Raw genomic sequence first — 27,558 nt, 5'->3', positions numbered from 1 at the left:
TGCTTGTGGATATTCTCATGGTCCCACCACTAGGCGACATATCCTAACAAGCGAAAACCAGACATGTGTGACTGCCAAAAAACCAGGACCACTAAACCATCCTTGTGCAACTACTCAGATTGTGCACTGAAGTTCAAGCACCTTCGAGACGCTTAATTCGACTCGAACAGGTACCACCCTTCTAGGACGGCAAAGACAAACATTGGGACACCACCAGCTGTTTTATTATTTTTTTTCCAGCCTGTAAAGGGGGCTCCGGGACACAAAACGCGCGCAGAAAGAATCATGCAGGCCCGGCTTCACTCCAGAAGAGCTCTCCCCTTGATCGGCAATGCTGCGCCAGGTGATGGGGAGGGAAGAGTCCGAGTGTCCCATCACTCACATTAGGCAGTCACGGGGCTGCAGGTGAAGACTGGGTGCTGAATCTCGTTTGGTACACGTAGACCGAAAACGCAATCAGCAGCGCCAAGAAGCCTAGTGACGTCCCTACGCAGAACACCAACCGCCCCATCAGGCCGGTACACATCGGGGGTTCAGTGTAGGTCTCCATTGGGCCCGACTCGAGGATGTTCAGTTCCTCACTGCTCGTATACTTGTCTCGGGACCCTGGGCCGGAGTCAATCAGCACGCCACCAAAGTCTTCTTCGGCGGCTGCAAGATCTTGGAAAGGTCGGCGGGGCCCTTCCGCATAGTCTTTGTCCACTGCCCATGGCTCGGGAGCGTCGTTGCTTTTGTTGTCTCCTCGATGGGTCGTCAGAAACTTGCCCGACAGCTCAACCAAGGCCATTTCCTCCCCGATGTATCGTCCGCTGGCCATGGCTGGCGTTTCTTCAGCGGTACTGCACCGACAAATGAGAGGCGGTCGCGTGGCGGTACGCTGGTTTCTGCCTCTTCCTCTTCAGCGTCTGCTCTCCCGATTCACGTCTGCAAAGCAGTGCGAGAGCGAAGGCAGCGCCAGGGTATGCATGTGTGCAAGTAAGGTAGGTAACTGAATAACACGGCAGCAAAGTGCGTAAATAATAAAACAACTAAATTGAAGGCATGTCAAATGAGGCAGCAAACGTACTTGAAGAAACGTAATGATAAGGGAAAGCATAACGGAGAGAGAGAAAGGGAATAAACTTTTATTCGAAGGATAAGTCGTAATTCGAAACCAAACATATGAAACATAATAAAGTTAAATAAAAAGAAATGCGTACAGAGGGCAAAAAAAATTGCGAGGACACTTTGGCAACTAAAGTATTGAGGCGCGAAAGCCGAGAACACTATGCCGTAACGACTTCCGGTGGATGTGACGTCACATCCTTCCCGTGGCTATATTGATACCCAAATTATACATCTTTCGGGGATCTTAAATGTTAATTATTCTTAATTACACATTATTCAATTTAATTTGACACAAATCCGACGTTTTTTTGACCACTTTGTTTTTTACTATGCCGTGACGACTTTCGGTGGATGTGCCGTCACATTGTTTCCGTGGTTATATCGACGTCCACGCTATTTCGACATTTTTTAATATAATTAACTAAGTAATTAATCTACAGTTATCAAACTTGGCTTCTAGGTTCATTTTTTCCTGCTCTATCTGAAGCTACCATTGGTTTTCTTCTATCCTTTTTAGTTCCCGAGTTAAACGCGTGTGACACGCTTTGTTAACAGACGACAGTATGAGCCCATTAAAGGCTTGCGCCTTACTTCTTTAGAACGACGGAAACGTGTTCCGCAGCTCCCAAAGCCGCAGCGACCTGGAAGGCAAAAAATGGAGTTGGAATCCTAGGAGTTGAACTGCACATGCTCACATTAAGACCATTTTTAACCAAAATGTTATCGCTCTATTTCGCCTGTTGAGCCCGAAACACGCCCAGATGGGAAAGCGTTTTACCCTTTGTATACGTAGTCGGAACTATAGAGCCCTGCCCGGGGCCGGCCGGGAAGCCCGGGCTTGAAAATGCTCTGGTTCGACAGGCTTGGGCCGGGTCCGGGCTTAAAATTGTGGCCCCGTGCCGGGCCTGGGTCCGCACATATATGGGTCCTGTGCCCGGCTTTTGACTCATTATACAGGCTGAAGTACACATTTGGGGCGCCATAGCAGAGACACGATCGGTGAAACAGTTCCATGGTCTCGAAAAAAAGATTGACTACTCAACGCTTATTTATTATTTTTCCGGTTTCAGCTGTAGTAACATCCTCCTCACGCAATAAAAATTGCAAACGATTGTTTCTTTTCTCAGTGGCTATGGTGCTCGGCTGCTGACCCGAGAGGTGCGGGTTCGATCCCGGAGCGGCTGTTGAATTTCGATGGAGGCGACATTCTAGAGGCCCGTGCGCTCTGCGATGTCAGTGCACGTTAAAGAGCCCCAGGTGGTCGTTCCGGAGCCCTTCGCTATGGCGCCCCTCATAGCCTGAATCGCTTTGGGATGTTAAACCCCCGTAAACCATAAACCATGTTAACCACGGTCCGGATAGAGTACAGCTAACCGACCACTCGTAAGGCTGGACTTAGGTAGCATGCGGGCCTTGAAAGTCGACGGTAGTTACGCGAGTGATGAAATTTGCTTCGTGTTGCGAACGCCTCTTTGTTCCGCCTCGGCTGGCCGGCGGCAGCGCCCGGCTGCCGCCGGGCGCTTGCTACACGCTTGTGTGCTACACGCCGCCTGTGTGCTACACGCCGCAGCTATGCGCGCGAAGTGAACGCTCCATTGGCTCCGTGTTTTGTTTCGCGCTGGTTGGCGCGTCACGGCGCTGTTTGCAGTTTTCTGGCAGTATATTTAACTACCAGCGCTGTGCTGAAATGCACTTCGTTTTCCGCAAAAGTAAGTCACCTTCCATTTCTTTTGTGTGGTGAAAGCTTCAGCCTACTGCGGTTAATCCGTTAATGCGCCTGACTGAACCGTTGGCTAGTCTGTGGCTCTTTTGATGTGCAAATCGCAATGAAATATCAGCCAGTGTTTTGCATACCAAAGTATAACGTTGGATGTATTAAAACAGTGCGTTTGCATGCGTTTGAGCTTTCGTTAAATGGGTACAGGTCGCTCTCACATATTTAGCGTCCTCAATGACCTGTTTCGTTCACGAAAGCTGTCAATAAATTTGAATCCTTGTAAATCCAAGTGTGATCGTTCGTGCTGGCAACGTGACAGAGCTTCAAAGCGATCAGCTTTGTTCAAATACAGTTAGGAATGGCGCGAATTTTTCCTCCGCAATAAAGTCTGCTCGATTGCATTCTGGCAGGATTTCATTCTCGACAACCAACACTCATGTGGCCTCTCGAGTGTTCTAATTCAACTGGCTGAATGATCGGACTCGGCTTGACGGCGACGCCAAAGAGTTGACACACTGGGTCCGACGAAGGCCTCATCCATGGCGAAACTGAAGCAGAAACAGCCGACGTAGCAACTGTTGCACCCTCTTCTAGACACGTAGCATCACAACGGCGAGCCGGCTAGCGCGCGCGCAGCTGCGCCTCTCCCAGCCTGCCCTTACCTAATCACGTGGTATCACAGCGGCGGAGCCGACGAGCGCGCGCAGGTGCGCCTCTGCTTGACGAGTCATGTGGTTTCCTTGCGATCCGTGGCCTCAAGGTCAAAAGCGCATCAAGATTGACCTTGGGAGACATGTGGTAATAGAGCTTTCGCTCTAAAAGCACTGTGGTTCTTCACAACGATATTCCCTGATTGGTCGAGGTCGTGACGTCATCAGAAATTTGAAAACCTGAGGACTAATGTGTTTGAGTACCTTCCATTGAATTATTATATGGAATTATATTAACCCCACCCAATCTTCCACTTTAATCCACCCACTAATCCCGACTAATCTATCTTGATCCAACCACTAATCCACATTCATCTGCCCCTGATCTACCTAAATCCATTTTCAGGGGTGGGCTTACTTCTAAAATTGGAGGGGTCTTTTGGAATAACTGGGGGGTTGGGGGGGGCGCCAACCTCCAAATGCTATCACATTTGCTTCAAGAATATGGTTGGAAGGCCCCAGGATTTTTTTCAGACAAAGAGGTGTTTTGTGGTACAGTAATACCAATGTTGGTGCATGTCAGAAAACAGGAGACTAAATTCTACTACAGTCAAGCCCAATTATAACGAACATGACGGTCACGCGAGTGACCTTCGTTATACCTGAAGTTCGTATAAGTGGACTTCCCATAATACAGTCAGAAATAAAGCCGCCGCGGTGGCTCAGTGGACCCAAAGGACACGGGTTCGACCACGGCCGCGCGGTCACATTTCGGTGGAGGCGAAATGTTAAAGGCCTGTGTATGTACTGTGCGATGTTTGTGCAAGGAACCCCAAGGGGTCGAATTTTTCCGGAGCCCTCCACTACAGCGTCCCTCATAGCCTGAGTCGCGCTTTAGGACTTTAAACCCCATTAACCAAGCCAACAGCCAAAAATACAAAGTCCGGCAAAAGTCGCGCTTATTTCTTTAAAAAATATACCCTTTGTCAAAAGTTTACAGCCCACGGGGTTTGCTTCCGAGTCACGCCATGTGGCTCGCAATGCATTCGCGGCGTTCCAAATCTCCTGATGGTAAGATTTTTGGTCCTGCCCCCTCCGATGGGCAGGGCTTTTAAGAATGCTAGAGAAGCCCTACTACACGGCTTACTAGCGAACCCCCTGGGCTCTAAACTTTTGACGAAGGCTGTACGTTATGCGTGTCTACTTCTTCAAAGACCCTATCGGTGCGCTTTTCATGATCTCCAGCGCGGCCATAGTCTCCTCGCCGCGACCCTTGCTCGGAAAATCCGTTTTAGGGACGCGATATACTCTTTTAACTAATCACAATTCAAGCATTTACTGCAGCTAGGGCCAGATCGGCCTCCTTAATCAGATTCCCGGCGGTTGAAGTGTGCTTGTACTTCGCGTACAACGTCGTCGTCAGAGCGCGGCACTGCAATATTGGTGTTCGCCCCAATCGGAGTCATGCCACGCAACATCCGACCAGCAGTGCGTCGACGACGCGCTGACACAAATCCGTATGCGCCTGATCACGTGAGGTTCCAAAAGTGTCATCTGTCGTTCCTGGGCCCATGCAGTGGCGAAGCAAGCGCAGCGCAGGTGCACACAGAGCTTATCGGCTGCACTGTCTGCTCGCTGTGTGCTCGCGGTAGCAAAACAGGGTGCGAAGCCGATTGGAAAGGCGACGCATACCATGTGACCAGAGGGGCCAGCAAGGCAATTAAACTTTCAAATCGTTGCCGTCGGTCGATCTTAAACCATGCGGAGTAACTTATGGCGCATTCCATTAGCGGAACAGGAGCAGAAGCAACGAGCAGTCAGGAGCAGAGCAGTATACATGGAGGTAAAAAAACTAGGAGGGAGTGCGCTCAGCCTCTGCAAGCCATCCTCCTCTGACGCCGCTGCCGAGGGCCCTTTTGCGCACTGACTCATGGGAAATAGGCCCTCCTCCACAGTTACCAGACTGCCAGCCAGCGGTGCTTTTTAGTGAACATCCGTGCTCCGAAGTAGCGCAACGCAGCGCTTTGGCGGAATGCGTACCGACCTCGAGGTTGTCTGCAGGCTCCGCGTCTCTGTTGATTACACTCTTGAGTTTTTGGGTGCACTGTAGAAAACTGCGGGTAAACTTTTCATCAAAGGGTGCGGCCGCGACCTCGTCACTGTTCAACTGTGGTTCATAAAGAGAATGGAGAGGAATTCCTTTCGTCGTTATACACGCATACGGAGCGTTTATTTCAGCGCATGCTATGAGCGGAGAACTCGAGAGTAGGCGAAGAAACGAGCCTCTAAAAAAGGGCGCAGCGGCTTCCAGAGCGCTCACGGCGGACGGACGTGTTGAACGAGCGCTCCGGCGCGCTGCGCAAGATTCTATTTCTCGGGCAGGCGGACTTCGGCCCGCCCATGGGCCCTCCGTTCTCCGCTATTCTCAAGGCACAAGTCGTGCCGAATACGCGCGCGCACATAGGCGGTTCCGACGTGAAATTCAGCAGTGAAATATTTCTCTCTCTCTCGCTGTCGAGAGAGAGTGCCGGCGGCTTTACGTCTGCCCCTGCGCGGGGTCTCCCGGCCACTGCGCACAATCACTTACAAAAAGAAGTAAACTGTATGTATACATAGCCGCGCGCTCGTAGCGTCCTGTCGCAGACTAATCGCGCGCGCGGCATACTGCACTAGCGGCCGGGGTGGGGCGCCCGGCCGCGTATACCGTCGGAGGTAGCACCCACGGAGCGTTCGTGTCACGCGTGCACTACCTGGCGAAGAGCGAGCGGGAAGTCAAGCCCGCCTGTTCGATGAACGCACAGAGGCTCACCACTGTTCTGTCACGGGTATAGAGGCTAGAATATCACGGGTGCGCGCAGTGCCGCGCGGCCACAGGAGCGCTTCGAGACTGTCCGGGATGATTCCCAGCGCCCTGCAGGCCGCGAGAATCTCGCGACGCGGCACAGCGAAGGAGCATGTGCTCCAAGTGTCTCCACTGCGCCGCAGTCAGCGCACGCGTCGCTCGGGGATGGTGGCCGCTGCGGCGAGCGAGCAGTTTGCGCTCACCACGGAGCCGTCAGTGAACGCAAGCAGATGGTCGCCTAGTTGCTCGTACAGCGAGAGAGCGAAACCGAAACCGAAATCCAGCTAAGAGCTACCACTGCCTTGTCACGTGAGGGCCTATTTCCCATGATGCTTTCCATTATATTTTTTATGACTAGGCTTCAAGATTGTGACGTCATGGTCCCTCCTAGTTTTTCTTCCTCCATGGCAGTATAGCACAACGGGAGTGCAACTGAGTGCTCTCCCATGAAAATGTTCCGTGCTCTCTCAGAGCAGGCGCGAGGGCGACGGTGTATCACGTGACCGGATTGTTTACCTTCCCAGCATCCTGTGCGGTGAACGCGCTTGCAATGTGCAGCCGGTACGGCGGTCAGAGTAGACGCGTTTGACGTTCCCTGCCACGACCAGCAAAAACCGCGCATATTGGTGCAAAAATAACTTCTCTTTAGACGTTACACATCGTAACTTTCGCATTATTAAAGCCAACCTTTCTTTCCGAACCCCTTTCTCCCAACTTCGCTGACTGGCTGTTGCCGTCTTGTCCAATATGTGCCGAAGTATAATGCGTCGCGAGTGCAACGCTGCGCGCGTTCCACACGCGTTCGCGACACGGATGGAACGCTGTCACTGCTGTTTTCGTCCAGCCTGAGACGCTGGACTCCATTTCGCGCTCACTCAACGGCAGAGGCTTAACATCAGATGACGAGTCATTAGTGTCTTCGCTGCTTTCAACAGCAACAAATTCGCGCTGATATTCACCCGAACTTCGGCCCTGAGCCGTCATTGCTCTCGCAAACAAATCCAATCAAAATGACGAAAACACGACCAAAAATAGAGGATATGACGCGTTTGCGTCACTTGACTTCCTCCGCACTCCGTCTTTCTCTCGGCGTCTCTAAACTGCTGCTGTTCTGCAATTGGATCACATTGCTCCTGTTCGCCCACTGGAACGCAGCTACTTTTGAGAGAGTACTTCTGGGATGCTTTTCAGTGCTCCTGTTCTGCCAGTGGAATGCGCCATTAGCTTTCGACACCGCCCCTCTCTCACGCCCACCACGCTCCTTTTTTAGATTCGCCCAGCCGGCACACATGCACGCAATGATTTACCATCTATAGGCCGTCGGCGTGCGCTTGGCCGGTGATTTAGATTTTCAATGCTGCCTCTTTTATTACCTTTTTTAGGACACCATCTTCTTTTCCGGTTGGTGTCACGGGCACTTAGAGGCGCTCTTCGCGCTTGCTGGAAGCGCTTTTTAACGCGACAGCCTTAAAGGGCCACTGACCAGGGGTTTGGACATTTTAGACAAATAAGCCCAGTGCATAAATAAGGCATCGAATACAACCTCTGCAAAATACTGGAGCCATACGCGTCCTAAAAAGCTGTAAAAGTTCAAATCAAAACCCGTTCGCTGTTTCCTTCGGGAAGGAAACATCATTCTCTGTATACTCTGGCTCCTGAGCCTTCAAGTTGACGTCATCTTGAAAACCTTCACGAAAGGCATTCCATTGGTGCGTCGTTCTGACTGACGGGCGAAGGGTGGCCGATGGCTCTCGACACGCGAGAGCCATCGGCGCCGGAATCACGCCGCGTTCTTGTGACAGACCAGCTCTTCAGGCACCGCGCGCAGTCGCACATGTAGCAAGGTGCGCTTGTGTCTCGTCTCTTGTACTTTGTGGTCGTGTGTGTTTGCGCCCTTTTAAAGTTTTCAAACATGTAGCAAGGAAAAGAAAAAAACGGAGAAGGAACGCACACAGCTAATAGTGCTTTCTCACATCCTACTCCAACATGAAAACCCTACCATTTTTTTTCGACTGCGGGTGCCAGTTTACGGTGCCTCCCCGTTCGTTATAACCGAGTAGCGCGGCCGCAGTTGTTCGTTGTGTCCGAGCTCTGATGTATCACCATTGCCCTAATACATATTTTGATGCTAGTACCGCCCTGGTTCGTAATAAATAACCGAGCGTTATATCTGCGGCTGCTACAAGTGGGCTCGACTGTACTTTTTTTTTACCACTGATAGGCGCCGAATTGAATATTTGTAGCTGGCCGATAGTAGTAGCCATATCAGCTTTTCGAAAATGCGATTACCCTCGCCTCTGTGGCTCAACAAATTTAGGCCATTTCTTGCGCCATTCGAAAACTGCGCGTCTGTGGGTAGAGAAATGCGATATCATCAAATCGCGTACCCGCCGCCGTGGCTAGCTGGTCAGGCGTTCGGCTACCGAGCCGCAGTACCCGCGGCGGTCGTGTATCGGTGAAGCCTAAACGTGAAAAGCGCCTGTGTGTTTGGCGATGTCAGTGCTGTTAAGATCGGCGAACACGGGCCTGGGAAGAATTAGTACCGGACGTGACTCATCGCAAAGATGCGGCGCGTGCTGGCGAAAGCAGAGACGATGGCGGCGGCGGTAGTGCGGCCGAGTCTGTCCTCGGGTCGCCGGACGGTGTGGTGCTACGCAAGGTCAAGCTGAGGGTGCTAATTGAAAGACGGCTGTGTCATCGACAGAGGTCTCGTGCTTCGGTCATCCGGCGGGGGAGTTCGAGGACGTTCATTCACCTGCGGGGACAATGCAGGAGACTCCTTTCCCGCGGAGGCTACGCACAGACTGGCCGCAGTGGTCAAGATGACGCATCAGTGTTTGATGACTGTCTTCCCCTCCCCATCGACCGAGCTGCGAGAGAGCCCAGCAGCGCCCCCTACCGTGGGTGGTACCACCATTGTCTACGTCTGCCCACCTGATTGGTCATCTTTCTCCGAACTTAATTCCCCAGTCAGGGATCTGGGGAATACGAATCCTATTTATCGGGATGTTTTGTGACCAGGGCACTGCCATCTCGACTGTAAATATGTAAAATAAACCTTCTGTACAGTTTCCTCCATAGCAGAGTTCGACACCGCCCTTCGGAGCCGGGACCTGCGGGGCTGAGCGAGTCAGTCAACTCCAGGACCCCTCCGTCTTCAACACTGGTCGCAGCGGTGGGATCGAAGCGCCGTCTTCAACAGTGCATGTTAAAGATCCCCAAGTGGTCGAAATTACTCCGGAGACCTCCAGTACCCAGTGCGGCACCTCTTTCTTCTTTCACCTCCCCCCCCCTTTCCCTCACGGCGCGGTTCAGGTGTACACCAAGTAGCGAGTTACAGCGTCTTTGAAAAATTGGTTTTTGAGGAAAGGAAATGGCGCAGTAATTTTCACATATCGGTGGACACGCGAAATCCGCCGTAAGGGAAGGGAGGAAGGTGGGAGTGAACGAAAGGGGTCTTAGTGGAGGGCTCCGGAATAATTTCGACCACCTGGGGATCTTTAACGTGCACCGACATAGCACAGCACACGGGCGCTTGAGTTTCACCTCCATTGAAACGCGGCCGGGTTTGAACCCGGGAACTCCGGCTCAGTAGCCGAGCGCCCGCGACGCGTTCCTTTTCTCAAAGCTAATTTTTAAATCGCGTCACTCCATGGACGAAAATTAGTTAGGAAAGGCCTTTACATCATTTTTTGCAGCTGGACGCGAGGGCTCCCCCCTCGCTAGTTGGCCGCCATGGAGGAAGGAAAACTCGGGAGAGGTGCTAACGTCACATTTTTTGAAGCCGCTTCCCACTGCTCCCCGCCCCCCTACTTGGCCGCAGTCTTGGCGGGCATGCGCTGCAGTGTAGCAGACGACGCCGCTGCATCCAGCTTTACTAGCGTTACTATGGGCTGCGCCGTCGGCCAAAGACTCCCAGTAGTCCTTGCAAAAGCGCATGACTTCCGGCAACGCTTTTTAAGGCGGAAGCCTTTAATGCCTCATCGTTGTAAGCAGGAGTTGTTGACAGAAATGTCACGCTTTTCAATTGGTGGAAATGGTCGTGACGTCAGAGTGCGCAAATTCCAAACTGGGCCAATTGTACTTTGGCTAGTAACCATGCAACCAATTAAAGGGATGGTATAGTCATGCTACAAGTAAAATAAATAAATAAATAAAACCGAGTAGGAAATTGGTCAAGATGGGGAATCGAACCAGGGTCTCCGGAGGGCGAGACGAGCACGCTAACCAAAAAGCCCAAAAAGCCGCGCTACAATGAACAAAGGCGCGTCTAATGAATACGGTGTCTTCGTTCACTCCCATCTTCCTCCCTTCCCTGACGGAAAAATTAAAAAAAGCTAGGAAAAAAATTAATAGAAAAAAGAAAAGTAAGGAAATAAAAATAAGAAAATAAAAGGTAAAAAGTTAAAAAATAAATAAATTAAAAACAAAAAAGAAACAAAAAATAAAGAAATCAATGCAAACCAATGCGCAAGGAAAGGCTTTCGCTTTGCAGCACTTTAGAGAGCCAAAGTGCCCCCTGAATTTTTGGCGTGTAGCTCGGGGAGGGGGCCTCCTGAGCTTTCCTTCCTCCATGCTGGCCGCAGCCTCGGCGCGTTTGCACATGCGCACCATACTGCGCGATCCGCTACCGTGGTCGGCTTCCGCTGGGAACCACTGAGTACGCGCCGATGGGTCCCGACACACGGCAGGCGCGCACGCAGCTGACGGGAACGTGGCGCAATCTGTCGCCCTGTGGCGTTCTGCGCACGCGCAATGGCGCCTCGCGGAAGCGGACAACGGTAGCGGATCGCGCCATGGCCGCTGCGCTCAACGTTACTATCGGTCTCGTCATCGGCCATACTCTCAGTAGTCCTTGCGAGAGCACGTGACTTTCAGCACTTTTTTTGCCATGCAGCTCAGATAGCGAGGGCCTCTGAACTTTTCTCAACGAGCCACTCCGTGCCATGGCGTCCCTCAGGGGCTGGATGGATGGATGGATGGATAGGAGCGCCCCCTTTGAAACGGGGTGGTGGCAATTGCCACCATGCTCAGCTTTTCTTTATTTATTATTTTTTTTGTTTACTGTGTTGGCAATTCTCATTAAGATTCTCCATCAACTTTGCCTACGGTTTCCTACTATTCTAACCTTATGCCACATCTCTGCTTTTCAACCACCAATCCTCCAATCGCACGCGTAACCAGTAGCGCCATCTAGTGACAAGACGTCAAAGCACATCAACACTGGATTGAAATCTTCATCCGCAACTGATAACTAGGGTGGGTGCATTGCGAGCCTTTTTTCGTTCCAATAAAAAACTGCGCAAATAGAAGAAAACATAACTGACAAAGCTAGACAACTGCTTCGCCAGGTGTCATTGCTACGAGGAAAACACACTGTATTTAGTGAGGATTAAGAGCTTCGAAATCTCCAAATTACCTGAAAAACAGGCGCTAGTTATCACTTATACCTCTACATGTGGACGAGAGTGCGAAATAAAAGCGAACCGCTACGATTTGAGCGGACTGTCGTGTCGAAGAATCCAGCATCGACATGTATTCCGAAGCGGGTAGCCCTTTGTCAGAAAAAGGAAGAACACACAATTTTAAGTGCAGAAAAGTCAAGAACATGCAGGAAAATACTCTGAAAAAAAAAAACTTTAATATGCAGCAAACACCTCGGCTAGTATGTATGCTTCGTTCGCACCACTGTTCACGAGTAGAAAACCAAAATTCCTCACTAGACCTCGCATTTCAAACCTCATGTATCAAAACATGGTACAATGCAAAACATTCTGAATGTCACTGTCAAACTATCCTCATAGATTCCTTTGAACAGAACCTTGTAGACAGATTTGTAGGACATACAATGCACAATGGCTGCCCAGCACTAAGAAAGTAGATGAGATGCTACTCTGAGGACAGGAAGTAGGCTTCCACCTACAATGCACTTGTCTTGAAGACAGTTTGAACAGGCTGTAGATGTTAGGCGCCTGAATAATAGGCTAGTTTCAGACTCGCAGTCAAGACCAAAAGTGGATGTTGTCTTTGCAACAGTTGCTTCACAGCAGTTCTATTCAAAGTTGGACATAGCTAAGTGGAAATTTACAGATCCCCATTTACAAAAGAGCTGAGGAGAGAACGGCATTTTCATGTCCATAAAGAAATCTTCCCCACTTCTTGCCTTTTGTTTTATAGCCCCTGGGTCACAGTTCACAAAGTTGGTTAAGAGAGTTATATGGGCTCCACCATGTTGAACTGCATACCGACAACGTCCTGATTGCAACAGACACGTGGGTAGAGCTCAAAGAGATGTAAGAAGATGGTAATTTCACCATTCGGTCCATGAACATAGGTCTGAAGCATCTTGTTGGATGGGAAGAGCACATGGAGGTGTTAGAAGGTGACAGTTTCACCATTAGGTCCATGAATATAGGTTTGAAACATCTGTCTGGTTCTTCTTGCTGGGCACAAGCCACGTAGACACAGAAGTGTCTTGCCATCACTGACTACTAACAGAACATGCCATGGCATTACGGAAGTTCAGGTGCCTTTGGATGAATACTCTTCACATGGTGTTTCAGATCTTCCCTGCGTGCATATGCCTTCGGGCAAAAGCAACACGTAAATGGTTTTTCAACCTTGTGGGTTTGTAAATGCCTATTTAGGTTCGCCTTCAAAGCAAAAGCCGTGGGACACAGGTTGCAATGATATGGCCTCTCGCCTGTGTGGATGCGAAGATGTTTTGTCAGGTCATTCCTTATTGCAAAGCTCTTGCCGCAATGAACGCATTGGTATGGCTTCTCGCCCGTGTGGGTGCGGAGGTGTGCCTTCAGGCAGCCACTCTGTGTGAAGCTCTTATCACAATGGCTGCACCGAAAGGGGCGCTCTCCGGTGTGTGTCCGCTGGTGGTTCTTGAAGCTGGTCCGGTCAACCGTAGTATAGCCACACTCGGGGCACACAAGTTGCCGTCTTCCTGCTGCCGACTTTTGCTGAAAGAGAGAGCTGCTCCCACTCCAAGTGGCGACTAAACCTGCACAATGGGAGAAAGTACATTTTATAAATAGTAAGAGATATACCTCAATGCATGAATATCACTGATACACCTATCAAGAAGCATTAATGCACGGTGAGGATGTTCCAACTCAAGTCTTGCTACTTTGCTGGCATGAGTCAAACTGAGCAAGTCAAAAGCCCAAGACAACATGGTCTCAAAATAAGGTGTTCTGTCTCAAAGTTGACACACATTTCCTATAAGCATGACAATTTACAAAGAACCGATCAAATAAAGACCATTGAAATTGTAGCCAAGTAAAAACCTAGAGATGTTCTGAGCCACTACGAGACTTCTAATCACTCTTGTTCACAAAAGGTGCATGCAACAGCAAACTGCACACACTGCCCACATCTCATGAAAAAGCGAAAAATCCCAAAACACATCTGATGGCACCAATTTTACAGCCACAAGATTCCAATGGCAATCCTGCGACCATTCTACATGTTTCAAAGATGTCTAATCGACAGCCCCGATACTCGAAAAAGGTATCTAGAGAGATACTTTCACCCATTGAATGACAGCCGCAACTATGCTAAAAAGCATGACACAGCTGGCAACAAGGCCAAAGTAATAAATTTTTTCCCACAGGAGCTGGAAGCAAAGCTGTAAAAATGAATGGGGCTTTGCTGAATTCTCAATCTCTCAAAACCAGACTTGTGCAGCATTAACACACACCACTAGGCAATACTCTCGCAAGATTACCTAAACGAAAATGTCACAATGCCTCACAATCATCAGCCTGACTACACCCACTACAGGGCAAAGGCCTCTCCCATGTCTCTCCAATCAACCCTGTCCTTTGCCAGCTAAGTACTACTGCAATTACAATATGCCCAACCATGTGCTTAAGCCTACTTTTGACACAAATCAAAAGTGGAACACGCAAAAGCCTACAGGTGACATCTAGAAACCAGGGAAAGGTAACCAAAAAGAATTCCATATTTCATAGCTCAATGCCTTGAGGAATGCAAATTCCATATACGTTCTAATCATTGCCCGTTACTTCTTCCTTTGTGAATCTGTAGAACTGCAAGGGGCTCAAGCCTGAACACATAAATTCACAGAATGACCACTAAAGAACAAAGCCCGACACAGGTTTGGGTCTGAGATTTGTTTGCTGTATGAGATAATTGTAATAGTTATTGCTATTTAGATGTAGATAAGCCATTAGCTAGCTTGATATCACCAGAGTTACCAATGTTGTGCCTCACACCCAGTGCCTGCAGCAGAATTAAAACTGAGTCTTGTTCCACAAAGTTAATGTGTATGGGTTTTGCCGCCATATATGGGTGACTTTAAGAGTTGATAAGTGCAAAAACAGCTGCTAAATTTTACAAGCCCTTAATAGCCTTAAATGTACCAACTCTCAGATTTGTTGCACACGCTATGGAGGACAAAAGATTACATACAAAACATGCATACTGGAACTGCATCAATGCTTCATCTCAATACCTGGCATCCTGCTGCTGTGACTAATGCTGATGTTTTGCATGTACAAAAATATCCATCTGGCTTCTGCATGGCATCCCTAAATTCCCTGGGTTTGAATGCAGAGTACAAACTGAACAATATGCAACCTCCTCTGAACAGCTGCATGTGGTCTTTCTACTGACAGTCCCTCACTTCTAGCAACATAGATGCTACTGCAAAGGCACTCCACACAGTATGAAATACACACAAAAAAAGCATGGTCTTAATAATAAAGTGCTGCATCACCAAGTGATACATTAATAAAATTATTCAAATGTTGTACATTCCCCCCCCCCTCAACCCCTGCATCCCCCTTCATGGCAATATACACATCTAAGGTGAAGTTGACATGTCACAGAGGGTCAAGGGTGAAATGGCAGGAGAGTTATTGCTCCTGTCAAGGTAAAATGAATATGCAGGGTAAATCTGCACTACTACAAGAATTTGGCAAGGTGTCAAATATAATGCGAAACAATAGAGGAATGCCACTGTTGCGGCAGTCTGAGCATGCAATGGAAAAGTCAGTTAATGCTGAGACATTCAACAAGTTGCAACAGAGCAAGGAGAGCATGCGAGTAACAATAGCTTTGCTATGAGTAATCTACTGATCGGTAAAATGGAGAGTGGCACTTTATCCAAAATGTTGAGTGTTAGGCTGCCAGCCTAAAAAATTGGAACACCATCTCTAGGCAGGAAATTCATCGCTTTCGATGAAATTTTTTTTATAATTATGAAAAATGAAAAGACAATATGAGAAGCTGAGGTTTCTTGGTGCCATTGCAGAATGCAACAGCAAAAAAATATATATAAAGGAGGGGATGACTTGTGTTCGATTCTGAATACTTCAGGTTTGAGGGATGAATTCAGACACTAAAAAAAGTGGGTCACTCGACTGGGTGTTGAAGGATCCAGACACTTGTGCTGTGCAGACCTCAAGAACCAGCCACCTTTGCAACTAATTAGTATTTTCCTCACTGTCACAAACAAAATGAACAAAACCAAGAGCAAACTAAACCCTCTTTACAGGTTTACAGGTACAAAAATAGCATGCACTACCACAAAAAAAAATGACGCTAACTTGAAAATGGCATGAACAAGCTAGAATTGGGCTAATTGGTAAAGTGTAAGAGGCCCATAGCACAGGATAAATGCAATATGAGAGAAGAACCTACTCTTGCGACTCATTTCTCCAACAGTGCACCCTTTATTAATGAAACAAAGGCTATGTTCTCACTTTAAAACACAGCTCCAAGCATTTGCTTGCTTTGGGTTGCCTCTGTTATTAAGAAGTATTTTGGCCACTGAGCATGGGTAACTAACTCAAGCGTAATACCAGAAGACAGCAAAAGTGTTAGAGAGGAGCCAGAACAAGAGGTTTATGACAATAACAATGAAATATACCCTTGCACGGAGAAGTAGCTCTTATGCTGCACTGTTCACTACATCAATACTCCCAACAAGACCAAAAAGCCAATTTGATGCTTGCTATGTTGCGAGAAAAAGATCCACTACAAGCCACGACAGTTGCCTCTTTCTCTCTCTCCAATCGATGACATACCGTGACGTCCATACATTTTTTTGCATACAGGCTACAGCATAAATACAGCATTAGGAAAAAGTACCAGCACAACCTTAAGGATTTGGTCACAAAGTAAGGCAAATCGGAATTTATCAATAAGACAGCCCTTTGGAAGAATGGCAGCAGCAACAAAAAATCAAGACAAACGCTTTTGCACAGAAGGCAGCACAAACAATAGGCTCACACCACTTAACTTCTTGTAACGGTGTGGGCAAGATACCGAACACCATGAACAAACAAGAGATCATACCATGCTTTATTGAATATTACTATAAAGATTAAGCACACTGCTCCAGATGCAGTCATACACGAGACCATGCAGAAAGAATTGTGAAAACTAGACGTTAGTATCATTCCACATGCACGGCCACAGTAGTACTGTTGGCATAATGAGATGAGCACAGAAGTGCCACACTGCGGCCACGTACACCAGATGGTGCAATTACCAGACCAGCTATTTTACAGACTATGACTTCCAAGCTATATTAGGCCTATGAAGATGGCCAGGGGTGGTTAGTACTAATGTTTTCCTGCCAACCTTGTGCTTCAATAAGAGCTCCAATACCTGCAAAAATAAAAACAGCATTGCAGTGTGTTTATAACATCACAAGCACATGTATATTCTCAGCACTTAAGCATATTCAAGAACCAGAATAAAAGAGCTTCAGGCTTTTCCAGCGAGTCTGAAACTAGACTGAAGGTGTAATACTAACCCAACAGCATGGCACTACTAAGCAGTGCCTGCCATCAGTTTTTCATTCAGCTGGGAATAATAGCTGGCTCATGTTCACTGGTGAAATGCACCATCACTCACCAAGCCGGCTTAGTGGCTGTAGCATTTGGCTGCTCAGCCTAAGGACACAGGACTGAATCCCAGCTACAGCAGCCACATTTTGATGGAGGTGATGTGCAAAAACACCCGTGTGCTGTACCATGTCCGTGCCAATTAAAGGCCAATTCCAGGTTTCTTTTTTTTTAACATTTTGAGTTGATAATCACATCACATTCTTTAGAGTCCCTTCATTCTGGTACAAAAAAAAAACACTCAAAATACCTAGTAGGAGAATTTTAAAAGCAAAAAAGAGAAGGAACCGAAATCAGATTTCGACGAAACGATGATGTCACAACAGACCATCCTACGATGTCATAGGCACTGTCACAAAAACCTATCATGTATGCTTTGATTGGCCAAACTGGCAACTGCAAGTGAGAGCTTAGGTCATTATGTGTCTGAAATGACCAAAAGCGAGCTCGAAACTGCTTTATTCCGCAAACGCAGAGGAAATATCGACGGCCATGTGTCCAGCGACGTCGGACACGCAAAGCTGCCTATAGAAATTTCCCGGAAAGAGGTCACGAAATGGAAAATTTTAAAATTAATTCGCGCTGCAACAAAACGCAGCCCCATTGTGAAACTTGGCGCAAAAGACCAGAAAACTGCACAGAACATACCGTGAAAGTTTCAGTAAGATGAAAGGAGGTAGAAAAAAATGTCGGAGTTGCCCTTTAAGGGTTCTCAGGAGGTCAAAATTAACCTCGAGCCCTCTAGTACAACATGTATGACAGCCCATGTGCAGTTCTGGGATGTTAAATCCCCACATAACATGCCACCATAGTTCTGATGTCATTATAAATTTACATAACTGATATGTTCTATAATGAACTTTCAATTTTTTGCACTATATACAGTTACAAGATGCACCAAGTACGAGCATAAATGATAGATGAATGGCTTCGTAAGCACAATGCCACGTGCAAGACTCCTAGTTTCCTGCCATTCCGCGAAAAATCACGGATTTAAGCATTTTCTGCGGAATTGTACGTTAGCAGCCCCATTCTTTAATGCTCCAGTTATGAACATCGATAGGAACGACAGTATGATGGGAAAATCACTATTTTACCTTATCTGAACAAATCACATGAGGGTGGAGTTTGAAAACTTGGAAAAATTCTTAACATAAAGAGTATGATTATACTGTAATCTTAATCTTTTCATGCAGACCATGGCCGAGGGCCCCCCTCAAGAAGCGCAGATGGCACACTACAATATGGAGGCAGCGGATATGTAAGTTATGGCAATGCTTCAGATGCACATGCCATAATCGAGCAAGCCAGGCCTCCAATACTTTCATGCACGCAGCCTCACACCCTGCAGTAGCCACCATAGCTTCTGTGCTGTTGCTACTCGGTGTTTCGAGCTGCCCAGTTCTGCGCTGCTTTGCCCTCCTCTGCCTTTCCTACTCCAGTCGACTCTCTCAGTGCCTTTTCTTTCTCAATGACCTGCATCATATTCTTTCCATATCCACTGCTGCCTTCTCCTTTGCACTTGCAAACCACTTGCTTTGCCCCAAGGCCAATAAAAAAGTTGGCTTCTCAGTGGCTCTCAAGCCTGGTGAGGAAGGTCACTTTAGCTACCTTGAAAAGCTTGGAAATAAAGAGAGAATACATACTATATTCATACCTTGGTTCCGAATATAATGGTGCATTCTAAAGAATTATTGATGTCTCCCATGGAAATTCACTGATTTTTTGCCCTCAATTTGCACAATATACATTTTTTTGGCACAGAATGTTAGGGTTAGAATGTTAGAATGTTAGGGGCCTTAGTCATGCTTGGCACAGGTTTCCAGACGTGCACACAGAATCTGTTCCATTCTTCAACTTGCATTAGCCCATAAAACAATAAATATAATTGCAGACATAACTATTTATAATACCAACTACCAGTTATTAGCTAAATTATAGTCTCTGCCCCAAAGCACCAATCAACACTATTTTTCATGCCCAGTATCTCCTGTGTAATGCCATTAGAACTGTGCCTAGTCAATTCAGGCTAAGCGTATGGTTCACTGCAGAAACAGCTGGCAAAAGCACATTCATTCATACTTAATGACTGCAACACATCAACTACGACTAGTTACATACAACATAGGGATTACAAGAGACAAAAGAATGCAGAACATGCGCACTGTTGAAACTGCATGAATGAATGATCCAAAATGCAGCCCAGCACCATAGCAATAAAAATGGCACCAGTTCTCCCCTTTCACATGCACACAAATATTTGTCTTACTTCTGCACAACCCACTTCGATTCGCTCGCCTCAAGTGCTAAGGAGAGCACAAATCCTTGTCTGGACACTGGTACACATCATGAGGTTTCAATGCAATCATGGGTGCCAATTCCAACAGCCATCATGCATACACAGTCAGATAATTGCCCCTTTAAGCATGAGCATGAAATGAACAGGTCCATCTCAATATTATAGTGCCAGGCCACCAGGTGATGCTTTCAAGCAATTTGGCCAAATGTTCTATGCTTCACTATCTCTAGTCCTCCGAGAGCACCAGATGGGTCTAATACAGTACAGAGTAGGTTTGTTTATTTATGGGGTTTAAAGGGACACTGAGGAGAAATTGAAGTTGACTTGCATCGACAGAGTACCAGCTCCTGATTACAAAAACGCCATTCATACTGACAACAAAGCTCTTGTAACGTAGAAAAGAGCAAGAACCAAAATACAGGTATCACCGCCACAGGCCAAACTCGCAAGTACAAGCTTCATGACGTCATAGGACAAACCAGTGTTGCTAGAACCAATAGTTCTAGCAACACTAGTACACGAGAAGCTACGAATCACTGAGGCGCAGCAAATGCATGCGCAAATCTCCTTGACGTCGCCAGATGGCGCCACGTACCCGACAGCTACGCGTGCTCCTGCAGCGCCGGGACCGATCAGCGCCTGCTCACAGCGGTATGGAGGCTCCCGGTATTCCGCTAACGGTAACAAGGTACACGGTATGCTAAAGGTGTCTATTCGTGAGAACTTCGTTGACGACTTCGAGAGCGGGATCCATCGTAACGCTGGCAAAACGCCGGTGCAAACGTAAACGAAGCGACGGCCACAATAGCCAATAGATGCCTTCAACGTGCGGCCGGCAATAGCTTTCTTTTCGGCTGCTGCTGGGCCGCACTGCTGGCCGCCAGAAATCACGGAGTCTGCGTTACGTCATGTGCACGTCATGTTTCACGTCACTTAGTCCTGTGTCGTCATAGGAGAATCCCAAGTTTGAATCAGAGCGGCGGGAAAAACTTTTTCAACTTCGAATCCAAATTTCTTAGAAATAAATGCATCTTTCGCTGCTGGCCAAGTGGCAACAAAGCCATGAAATGCTGAACTATCGGATTTTGCTATAAAAAAAATATTAATACAGCTCTCCTCAGTGTCCCTTTAACGTCCCAAAGTGACTCTGGCTAGTACACAGTAAGTCTCATTTAAGGCGTTTGAGAAAAATTTTTTACCACAAAAAACAAGACTAAAATGAAACTGAATAAGCACGACACAACTAAATTTTATTGACTGGGGCACACATTTAAAGGAAAAGTACAGAGATACACATGTGCACAACCAGAACCATGACAGCAGTTCATTTCGAGTAATACTGTTTTGTTTTATCGTCACTCTGCCAACAACATGTATGCATGCACTTTCTCTGTGTTCCCCCAGTCAATAAAATTTTCTTTATATCTAGCGTTTACCCTGTTTCATCACATTCGTCCTCTGGTTTCAATGCTAGAAAATCATGTCTTAAACAATGACTAGTCTCATCATCAAAGCTGCTTTTTTTGAGCACATGTGAACATGTTCGCGGCAATATGTGCAACTACATTTCAAGAATACTTCAAGGTACAAATTGCATGTTGAAGAGAGGGTAGAACATGATATGACAGTAGAGTAATAGCCCATTTGAAGGTGAAGTGATAGGATGCAAGACTAAATACAGTGAGCCGGGAAAGTATCTGTAAAACAAAGTAAACAGGCATAGGTTTGTTGTAACAGTCCATGAACATGCAGCATATGTGATGACAAATGCGAAGACTTCAATAAGCTGCACTGCAGAGAGGAGAGCATGCAAGCAACAAGAGACTGGTATGAGTATTCAAAGTGCAACTTTACACTTCAAAGCAGATGTCAGGAGACAGGCTTCCAACCTAAAAAAAAAACGGCATTTTTAGCAAGGACTTTAAATGATAAGAGAAAAAACCAGTGCCAGAAAACAAGGTCTGAAAATGAGCTGGACACCATAAATGCTAGTGACTTCTGTTCAGTGTCCAGCATTCATAGTGTGTGGCTGGTCTTCAGTCCTAGTCTCTTAGTAACACTGGTTCTATGTCGCCATGCTTAAAGTAACCAACTAGCCCCACTTCAGGGCTCTTCTCCCTTTTGCTGTTTTTATTTTCACTTTGTTTATGTAAAAACAAAAAGAGAATGCGCCAATTCAAGATTCCTCTAGAATACTGCAGAGCACTACAAAAAAAAAAAGAAGGACAATGCCAGAGTGGACTGAAGAGTTTGGATACCGCAGATAAATTCAAACACCAAAACGAGTTGCCCATATGCCAACTAGCTTCCATGGACTGCATTCACTTGAAAACTGCCTAGATTTACAAAACAATTAGTATCTTGGCTGTCAACACATACGAGATGCACACAACAGAGTACAAACTCCATACTCTTTTCAGATATGAAAAAGAAAAGGGAATAAAGTCTCATTTGCCGCTACCAAATACAAAGCGTGCTGTAGGTGAAAAATATCTATATTTCTTTTCTCTCATTTCCACTTGTTACTGATGAGAACTGCTTTCTGGACACAGGTAATAAAGAAGCATGGCACCAGAAGACAGCAAAATATTTGTGAACAGACCCCAAAAGGCTCACTGGAACCACTCAGCATTGGAACATTCCTTTATACATAAAAATAGCATGCATGGTGCAATCTTCACAGCAATCATTGCCACCAAAATTAAAATGCAGATTTAATCCAAGATTCTGAGAGAAAGGTCTTCTACATGCCAGGACCGTTTCATCCCTTTAAGTGTTTACATACACCAACGCCTTCATATTCATTTGCTTCGAAGTTCAAAGAATAAGCATGATGTCAAACAAAATAGCTGGACAACATTATATAAAAATAATCTGATTAGATAGTGGATAGTTACATGAATGAGCAAGAGAGCCATTTATGAAAATAACAGCAGCAATAATGCAAACAAGGCAAGAAATGCCACATATGAAAAGAGAAGGAAAATAAAATCACACAATGCTCTGTGATATAGCATCAAAGGTTAGCCCAATACTTTTAGCTGCAGTTCTACATTTGATGATACAAAAACAGTTGAGCAACACCTAGCTGTCTGTAGCAACAAAGCTCTGCTAACACCCTTGGCACAAACTGATGTTAGCCGATATGCCCTACAGTATTTTTATACATGAGATGATGTAATCACCAAACAAGCTGTTGTACCGACCATGATTTCCATGCTATGACCGGCCTATGATGATGAGCAATTGTTTTGAAGTGATGATCACAAGAAAACTTTTTCTTTAGCTTCTTGACATCAATTCTAATGCCTGCAAGGATTAAAAGCTGTGCAGCGCGAATATAAATGCTACATGCAGCGGGGCTTAATCGCTCTGAGCAGTCCACATGGATATTCTGGACACTGATCACCTCTCTCGAATGATTCGTGAAGCATCTTTCATGGATATTGGACAGCCTTTTTTTTGAGAAGAATGTGGGAGGCTGAAGCTAGCACCCATTTTCTCATTTTGCTGGCATTAATACATTGCTCATGCTCAGCAGTGCAATATAGCATTAGTACTGTTCCTTCCACCACAGTTCCGTTAAGTTATCAGCACGTCTCGAGTGATTTGATAAATTTCGCCACAACTGCCTTCTCAACAACAATTTCTCCAAAAATAACCCTTATGAGAAATTGATTCCTGCACTGCCTAAAAGTCCGACAGCTCAAATGACTGCACAGACCACAGAATATGTGAACTATATTGCCTATTCTGAACTGCCTCCTCAGAACTCTCAACAGCCTTTGCAGGAGCTTGAAAAAGCACGTAATGCTTATGTGTTGCCGCGCATGCAGTACTCTCATGCGCAGTGCACAAGAAGCAGTTATATTTTCTCAATGCAGCACACTAATAAAGTTAGAACTCTGTATATTACTTTTGTGTGAGGGAGCACATGTCAAACGAAATGCCTCAAATCAAATGGCAACTTACATTCTTCAAAGAGACAGTCTGAGCCATGATAAAGCTAACTTCCATAGCTCAGCATTTGGAGAGACTTCAGTCTTGTTAGCAGAGAAAGAGCCCGAAATATGACTCTGGACTTTTGTAGCTTGTAAAAACACAGAGCAAAACTAAACCTAAACTAAACTCTGACAACATCGAAATCATGAGGACGCTCACCTAGCAACAGAATGTGCTGAAACTTAGTATGTGGCACTCTTCAGCTGTTGTACTCTTACATAAACCACAAGGCAGCTTCAGAAAACAAAATAATGGAAGGGGGGGGGGGGGGGGGGGGGAGACCATTGGTTGGAACGAAAGATGAGAAGCATACAAAACAGAAGGATGTTTTAAAGAAAGAATAAATTATAATTACCTATCGATGGGTGGCTGATGTTCAAAGAAGCGATAAACAGGCTTCAAGACAGGAATAATCTCAAGTCCCGGCCTCCAAGCAAGAACAGAAAAAGCTCACCTATTTAAAAACAAACCAACATGCAATTCATATGTGAGCAGTTGGGAGAAACCTTCGATAAGTGCAAAGGCCATACGCAGTATTAAGCTTGATATAAACCATGACAAGGAGGACAATATATAACAAATAAATAGATGGAAATAATGTGAAAAAAAGAATTATGCTTGGGTGCCAGATTTGGAACCAATGAGGCTATCAGTTTGCAAGCCAGAGGTGAATCAAGAAAATGTGCTGAGAGTTAACTGGCAGCTCTCGGTGAGCTCAGACTGCAGTCCATTTGTAAGTACTCCTGAATGATGAGAACATCGCAAAAAAAGGCATAAGCTACCAGGCACACTGGCAGCATATGGTGACAAAAGGTTAGCATAAGATCCAGTAATGGTGCAAAACATAATGAGCACTGCGCTCAATTAGTATGCAGTAGGTAGTCATATCTAAATATTAAAACAAAAACAATTTGGTGCCTGCTCACAGAATAAAAATTGACAACAAAAAAGCATACATGTTGGACACACAGCTTTACAAAGGTTATTACTGATACAAATTTTCAAGAATGTGGCTCCTGTATTCCTCGCCTGTATAATAAACACATTTACTGCTCTACCCTTGGATGTAAATTATCAGCCTTCATACACTACTGACAAATGCAGGCAGTTTACCTTAATGACAAATTCATCCTTTGTTTTTAACCGAATGATCATGCTTCCACACATGGCTATTGCAATATACACACAACCCCATCGTATAACAGTGCACTACGCTAGGTGAAGGCAGTCCTTATAGTGCATGCCTCTCGAGTGTTGATTTGTGCAATGGGTAAATGTTTTTGCGGTGGATATTCCCTTTTTAGATATTCGGCTGTGACTGCCTATCAAACAAGTGTGCAACACTCATCCCGTCTTTCCCATGTAACTGTGTAGCTTGCTGTACAGAGCAAAAACTATTGAAGGGAAGCAAACTCCGCCAGTTTTGCAGAACCAAGACGCTTGTCTCCTCCTTGTCTCCTTGTCTTGGCTTCATCACTGGCTGGTGCTGCTTCCGAGTCAATAAGTAATGAAAAAAGTCCGAAAAAAAAGCCGAAATGGTCAACTTACAATGGGCATTAAAGATCACTTTGCTTGTTTTACTCATGTCACATCCTGACCTTGTAACGCTGCCAAATGATGCATTACCAGCCTTGTATACTGTCAGCGACGTGCTAGTGCACAAGTACGTATAGCCAAGCGTTTCATGCAGAAAGCTGAATTTTGTATCGCTAACCTGCAACTTTAGCTAAAAAAAAAGAAAAACGGCGTACAGCCACAAATTGTGAAAGGGAATGATACCTCATGCAAACCCTGCATATAAAGAGCGTAGTGATTATTGAGCCTTTCTTAACCTCAATTTCCTGTTCTTATAGTTTTATCACATATCTGTGAGTAACAAAATGAGACGAGACATGCATGAGGCTACTAGAAGGAAAGGAAAGGTGCATTCTTGACAATGCTAATTACAGCGGTAAAGAGAATTTAAAAAAAACGAGCACACGAAAAGACTGAGAATACCGAGGATGAAAATGATGCATGACCAATGTGACTGCAGTCAAATCCGTGGACATCAGCGAGCTGCATCAGTTGTGTCACAACCCCTTATTCACAGGCTTTCCTCGCTAAAATGAAACCTCTGCTAGCCTACTGCAGAAAATATTTTTCTGCATGAACATTGCACTATCAGACCGCTACCTTCCCAGTCAAAAAAAATCATTAGAACCAATTGGACATTCCAGTTGGAACTAAATGGACATTCCCATTGGTTCCAATTGGATTTCCCAATTGGAACCAATTGGTTCCAGTTGTGTTTTTAGCCCCCGACCAATTGGGTCCAACTGGACCAGCCAATTGGACCCATTAGGCCAGGCAGTTATTTGACCCAGAAAATATTCACAAAATATGTTACGTTCATTGAGAAAGGTAGCTAAATGTTTGAATAATATGTTCTAGGATCTTGGATCAATATTTCTAATTGTAATGCGCAAAAGGAAAACTGATTTATGAGGACTGCGGGGAGACACTCTGCCTAGTGCCAATCAACATTTTTATACAGAATTGAAAATAACATGCTTTTATGGAAATCAAAGCCAACAGACACACATGCATCACACACAAGCAACACTGCACATTCAGGCACTAGTACATTAGCTCAATATGTACATCCAGAGAACACACTTCTGCTCCAACTTATATACCCAATTTATTAGGCTCTCATGCTGGGGCCGGTGGCGCTTGCCCACTGAGCGCAGATATTTAATTTAATTTCAGCTCCAGTGGTGGTGTAGGTGATGAGTACAATTTATTAGGCTAAGTTGCTGATAGCTCTTATTGTAAGTACCATATTAGTTCTACCTTTTTCGTCAAACATGCAAACATTCATTGGATAAATTGGGTGCAGTTTGGCGGACCAATTGGATGCAATGGGTAAGACCAATTGGGCTCACAAATTGGAAACCAAAATGGTCCAATTGGATAGTCCATTTGGACCATCCAATTGGAACACTATTCCAATTGGAACCAATTGGAAACCCAAATGGTCCAATTGGATAGTCTATTTGGACCATCAAATTAGAACACTACTCCAATTGGAAACCCAAATGGTCCAATTGGATAGTCCATTTGGACCATCCAATTGGAACACTACTCCAAATGGAACCTGAACTCGTCCAATTGGAACCAATTGGAAATCCAATTGGTTCCAATGGTTTTTTTTTTTCGACTGGGTTGCCTATAGCTGCATAACAGAACTAAATAAAGCTAGTGGAGAAATCCTTCTTGCTGCGGAGAACTATCTGTAGGCTGGAATGCACTGCTGCTGGAATTCATATACACGACTGAAAGAGAAACACTGCACACGCAGAGCCAAAGTTGTTTTATTTATGATTAAAATGCACCGAGATATTAGAGGGAATGAAGCAAAGAACAGCCTGAGTAGCCGCTGCGAACTGCCACTAAAAAAAGCTGGCCTAAAACCGATGTCGAAACGGCGCAAATGGCACTCGTAAAGTAGCGTGCAGTTCCTTGTCAAGGGATGCGCGTGAAGCACTCTACATATCAAATGACAGCTTGCTACAGAGCTGCGCTAGTCAAGCTATAGGTGAAACTCGCATATTTTCACAAACGGACAGCGGCAAAAATAGCTCTAGCGGCAGTAACGCGTGTGACCGCATTGCCTTGCAATGGCAAACACTCATAGCTGTGTTGTGTGCTATTATACAGTTCGCGTATATACATGGGAACGTTAACTACCACAGAATGGTGATAATACAAGGGATATAAACTCACCACTACATCAGGAAGGACAGCTTCAACGCCAAGAACCACAGACTCCGTAGCATTGCACGCCGCGCACTTGCCCTGCCTCTTCTAGGGACCAGCTCTCCTCCTAGGGACCTGCCCACCTTGCCTTGCCGGCTTGGATCGATCAATGAATTGGATTGGCTGGAAACAGCTGATATTGACGCTTAAGACGATGTGAATAAGATTTGGCTTTCGCTGTGTGGAAGTGTAGCTCCATACCGTTTAGTTTTCGCATCTGCAGTCATAGCCATTATATTACGGAGCACGTA

General features: G+C 46.0%; 1 protein-coding gene across 9 annotated transcripts; it reads right to left on the bottom strand.

Moving 5' to 3' along the window:
• Positions 1-81: 81 nt before the first annotated feature.
• On the bottom strand, positions 82-27,558 carry LOC149352134 (uncharacterized). 9 transcript variants are annotated; one of them, XR_016290693.1, is made up of 3 exons: positions 27,275-27,557; positions 23,862-23,960; positions 13,199-13,328 (listed from the first exon to the last, which is right to left on the bottom strand). XR_016290693.1 is itself a non-coding variant. In XM_089581298.1 (2 exons), the coding sequence occupies exon 2, from the start codon at positions 815-817 to the stop codon at positions 392-394; it is 426 nt and encodes a 141-aa protein (XP_089437424.1). In that variant the 5' UTR covers positions 818-924; positions 27,275-27,558; the 3' UTR covers positions 82-391. The 9 variants fall into 9 exon arrangements, 2 of the variants coding, with proteins under 2 accessions (XP_089437424.1, XP_089437425.1); XR_016290689.1 differs by having other exon boundaries at positions 23,862-24,992; positions 27,275-27,554; XR_016290692.1 differs by lacking the exon at positions 13,199-13,328 and adding an exon at positions 24,920-24,992 and having other exon boundaries at positions 13,502-23,960; positions 27,275-27,558.

Source organism: Amblyomma mixtum, chromosome 3, assembly GCF_055824585.1.
Source record: "Amblyomma mixtum isolate Tamu chromosome 3, ASM5582458v1, whole genome shotgun sequence".
Classification (NCBI taxonomy): domain Eukaryota; kingdom Metazoa; phylum Arthropoda; class Arachnida; order Ixodida; family Ixodidae; genus Amblyomma; species Amblyomma mixtum.
This window is presented reverse-complemented; position numbering and strand designations above follow the sequence as displayed.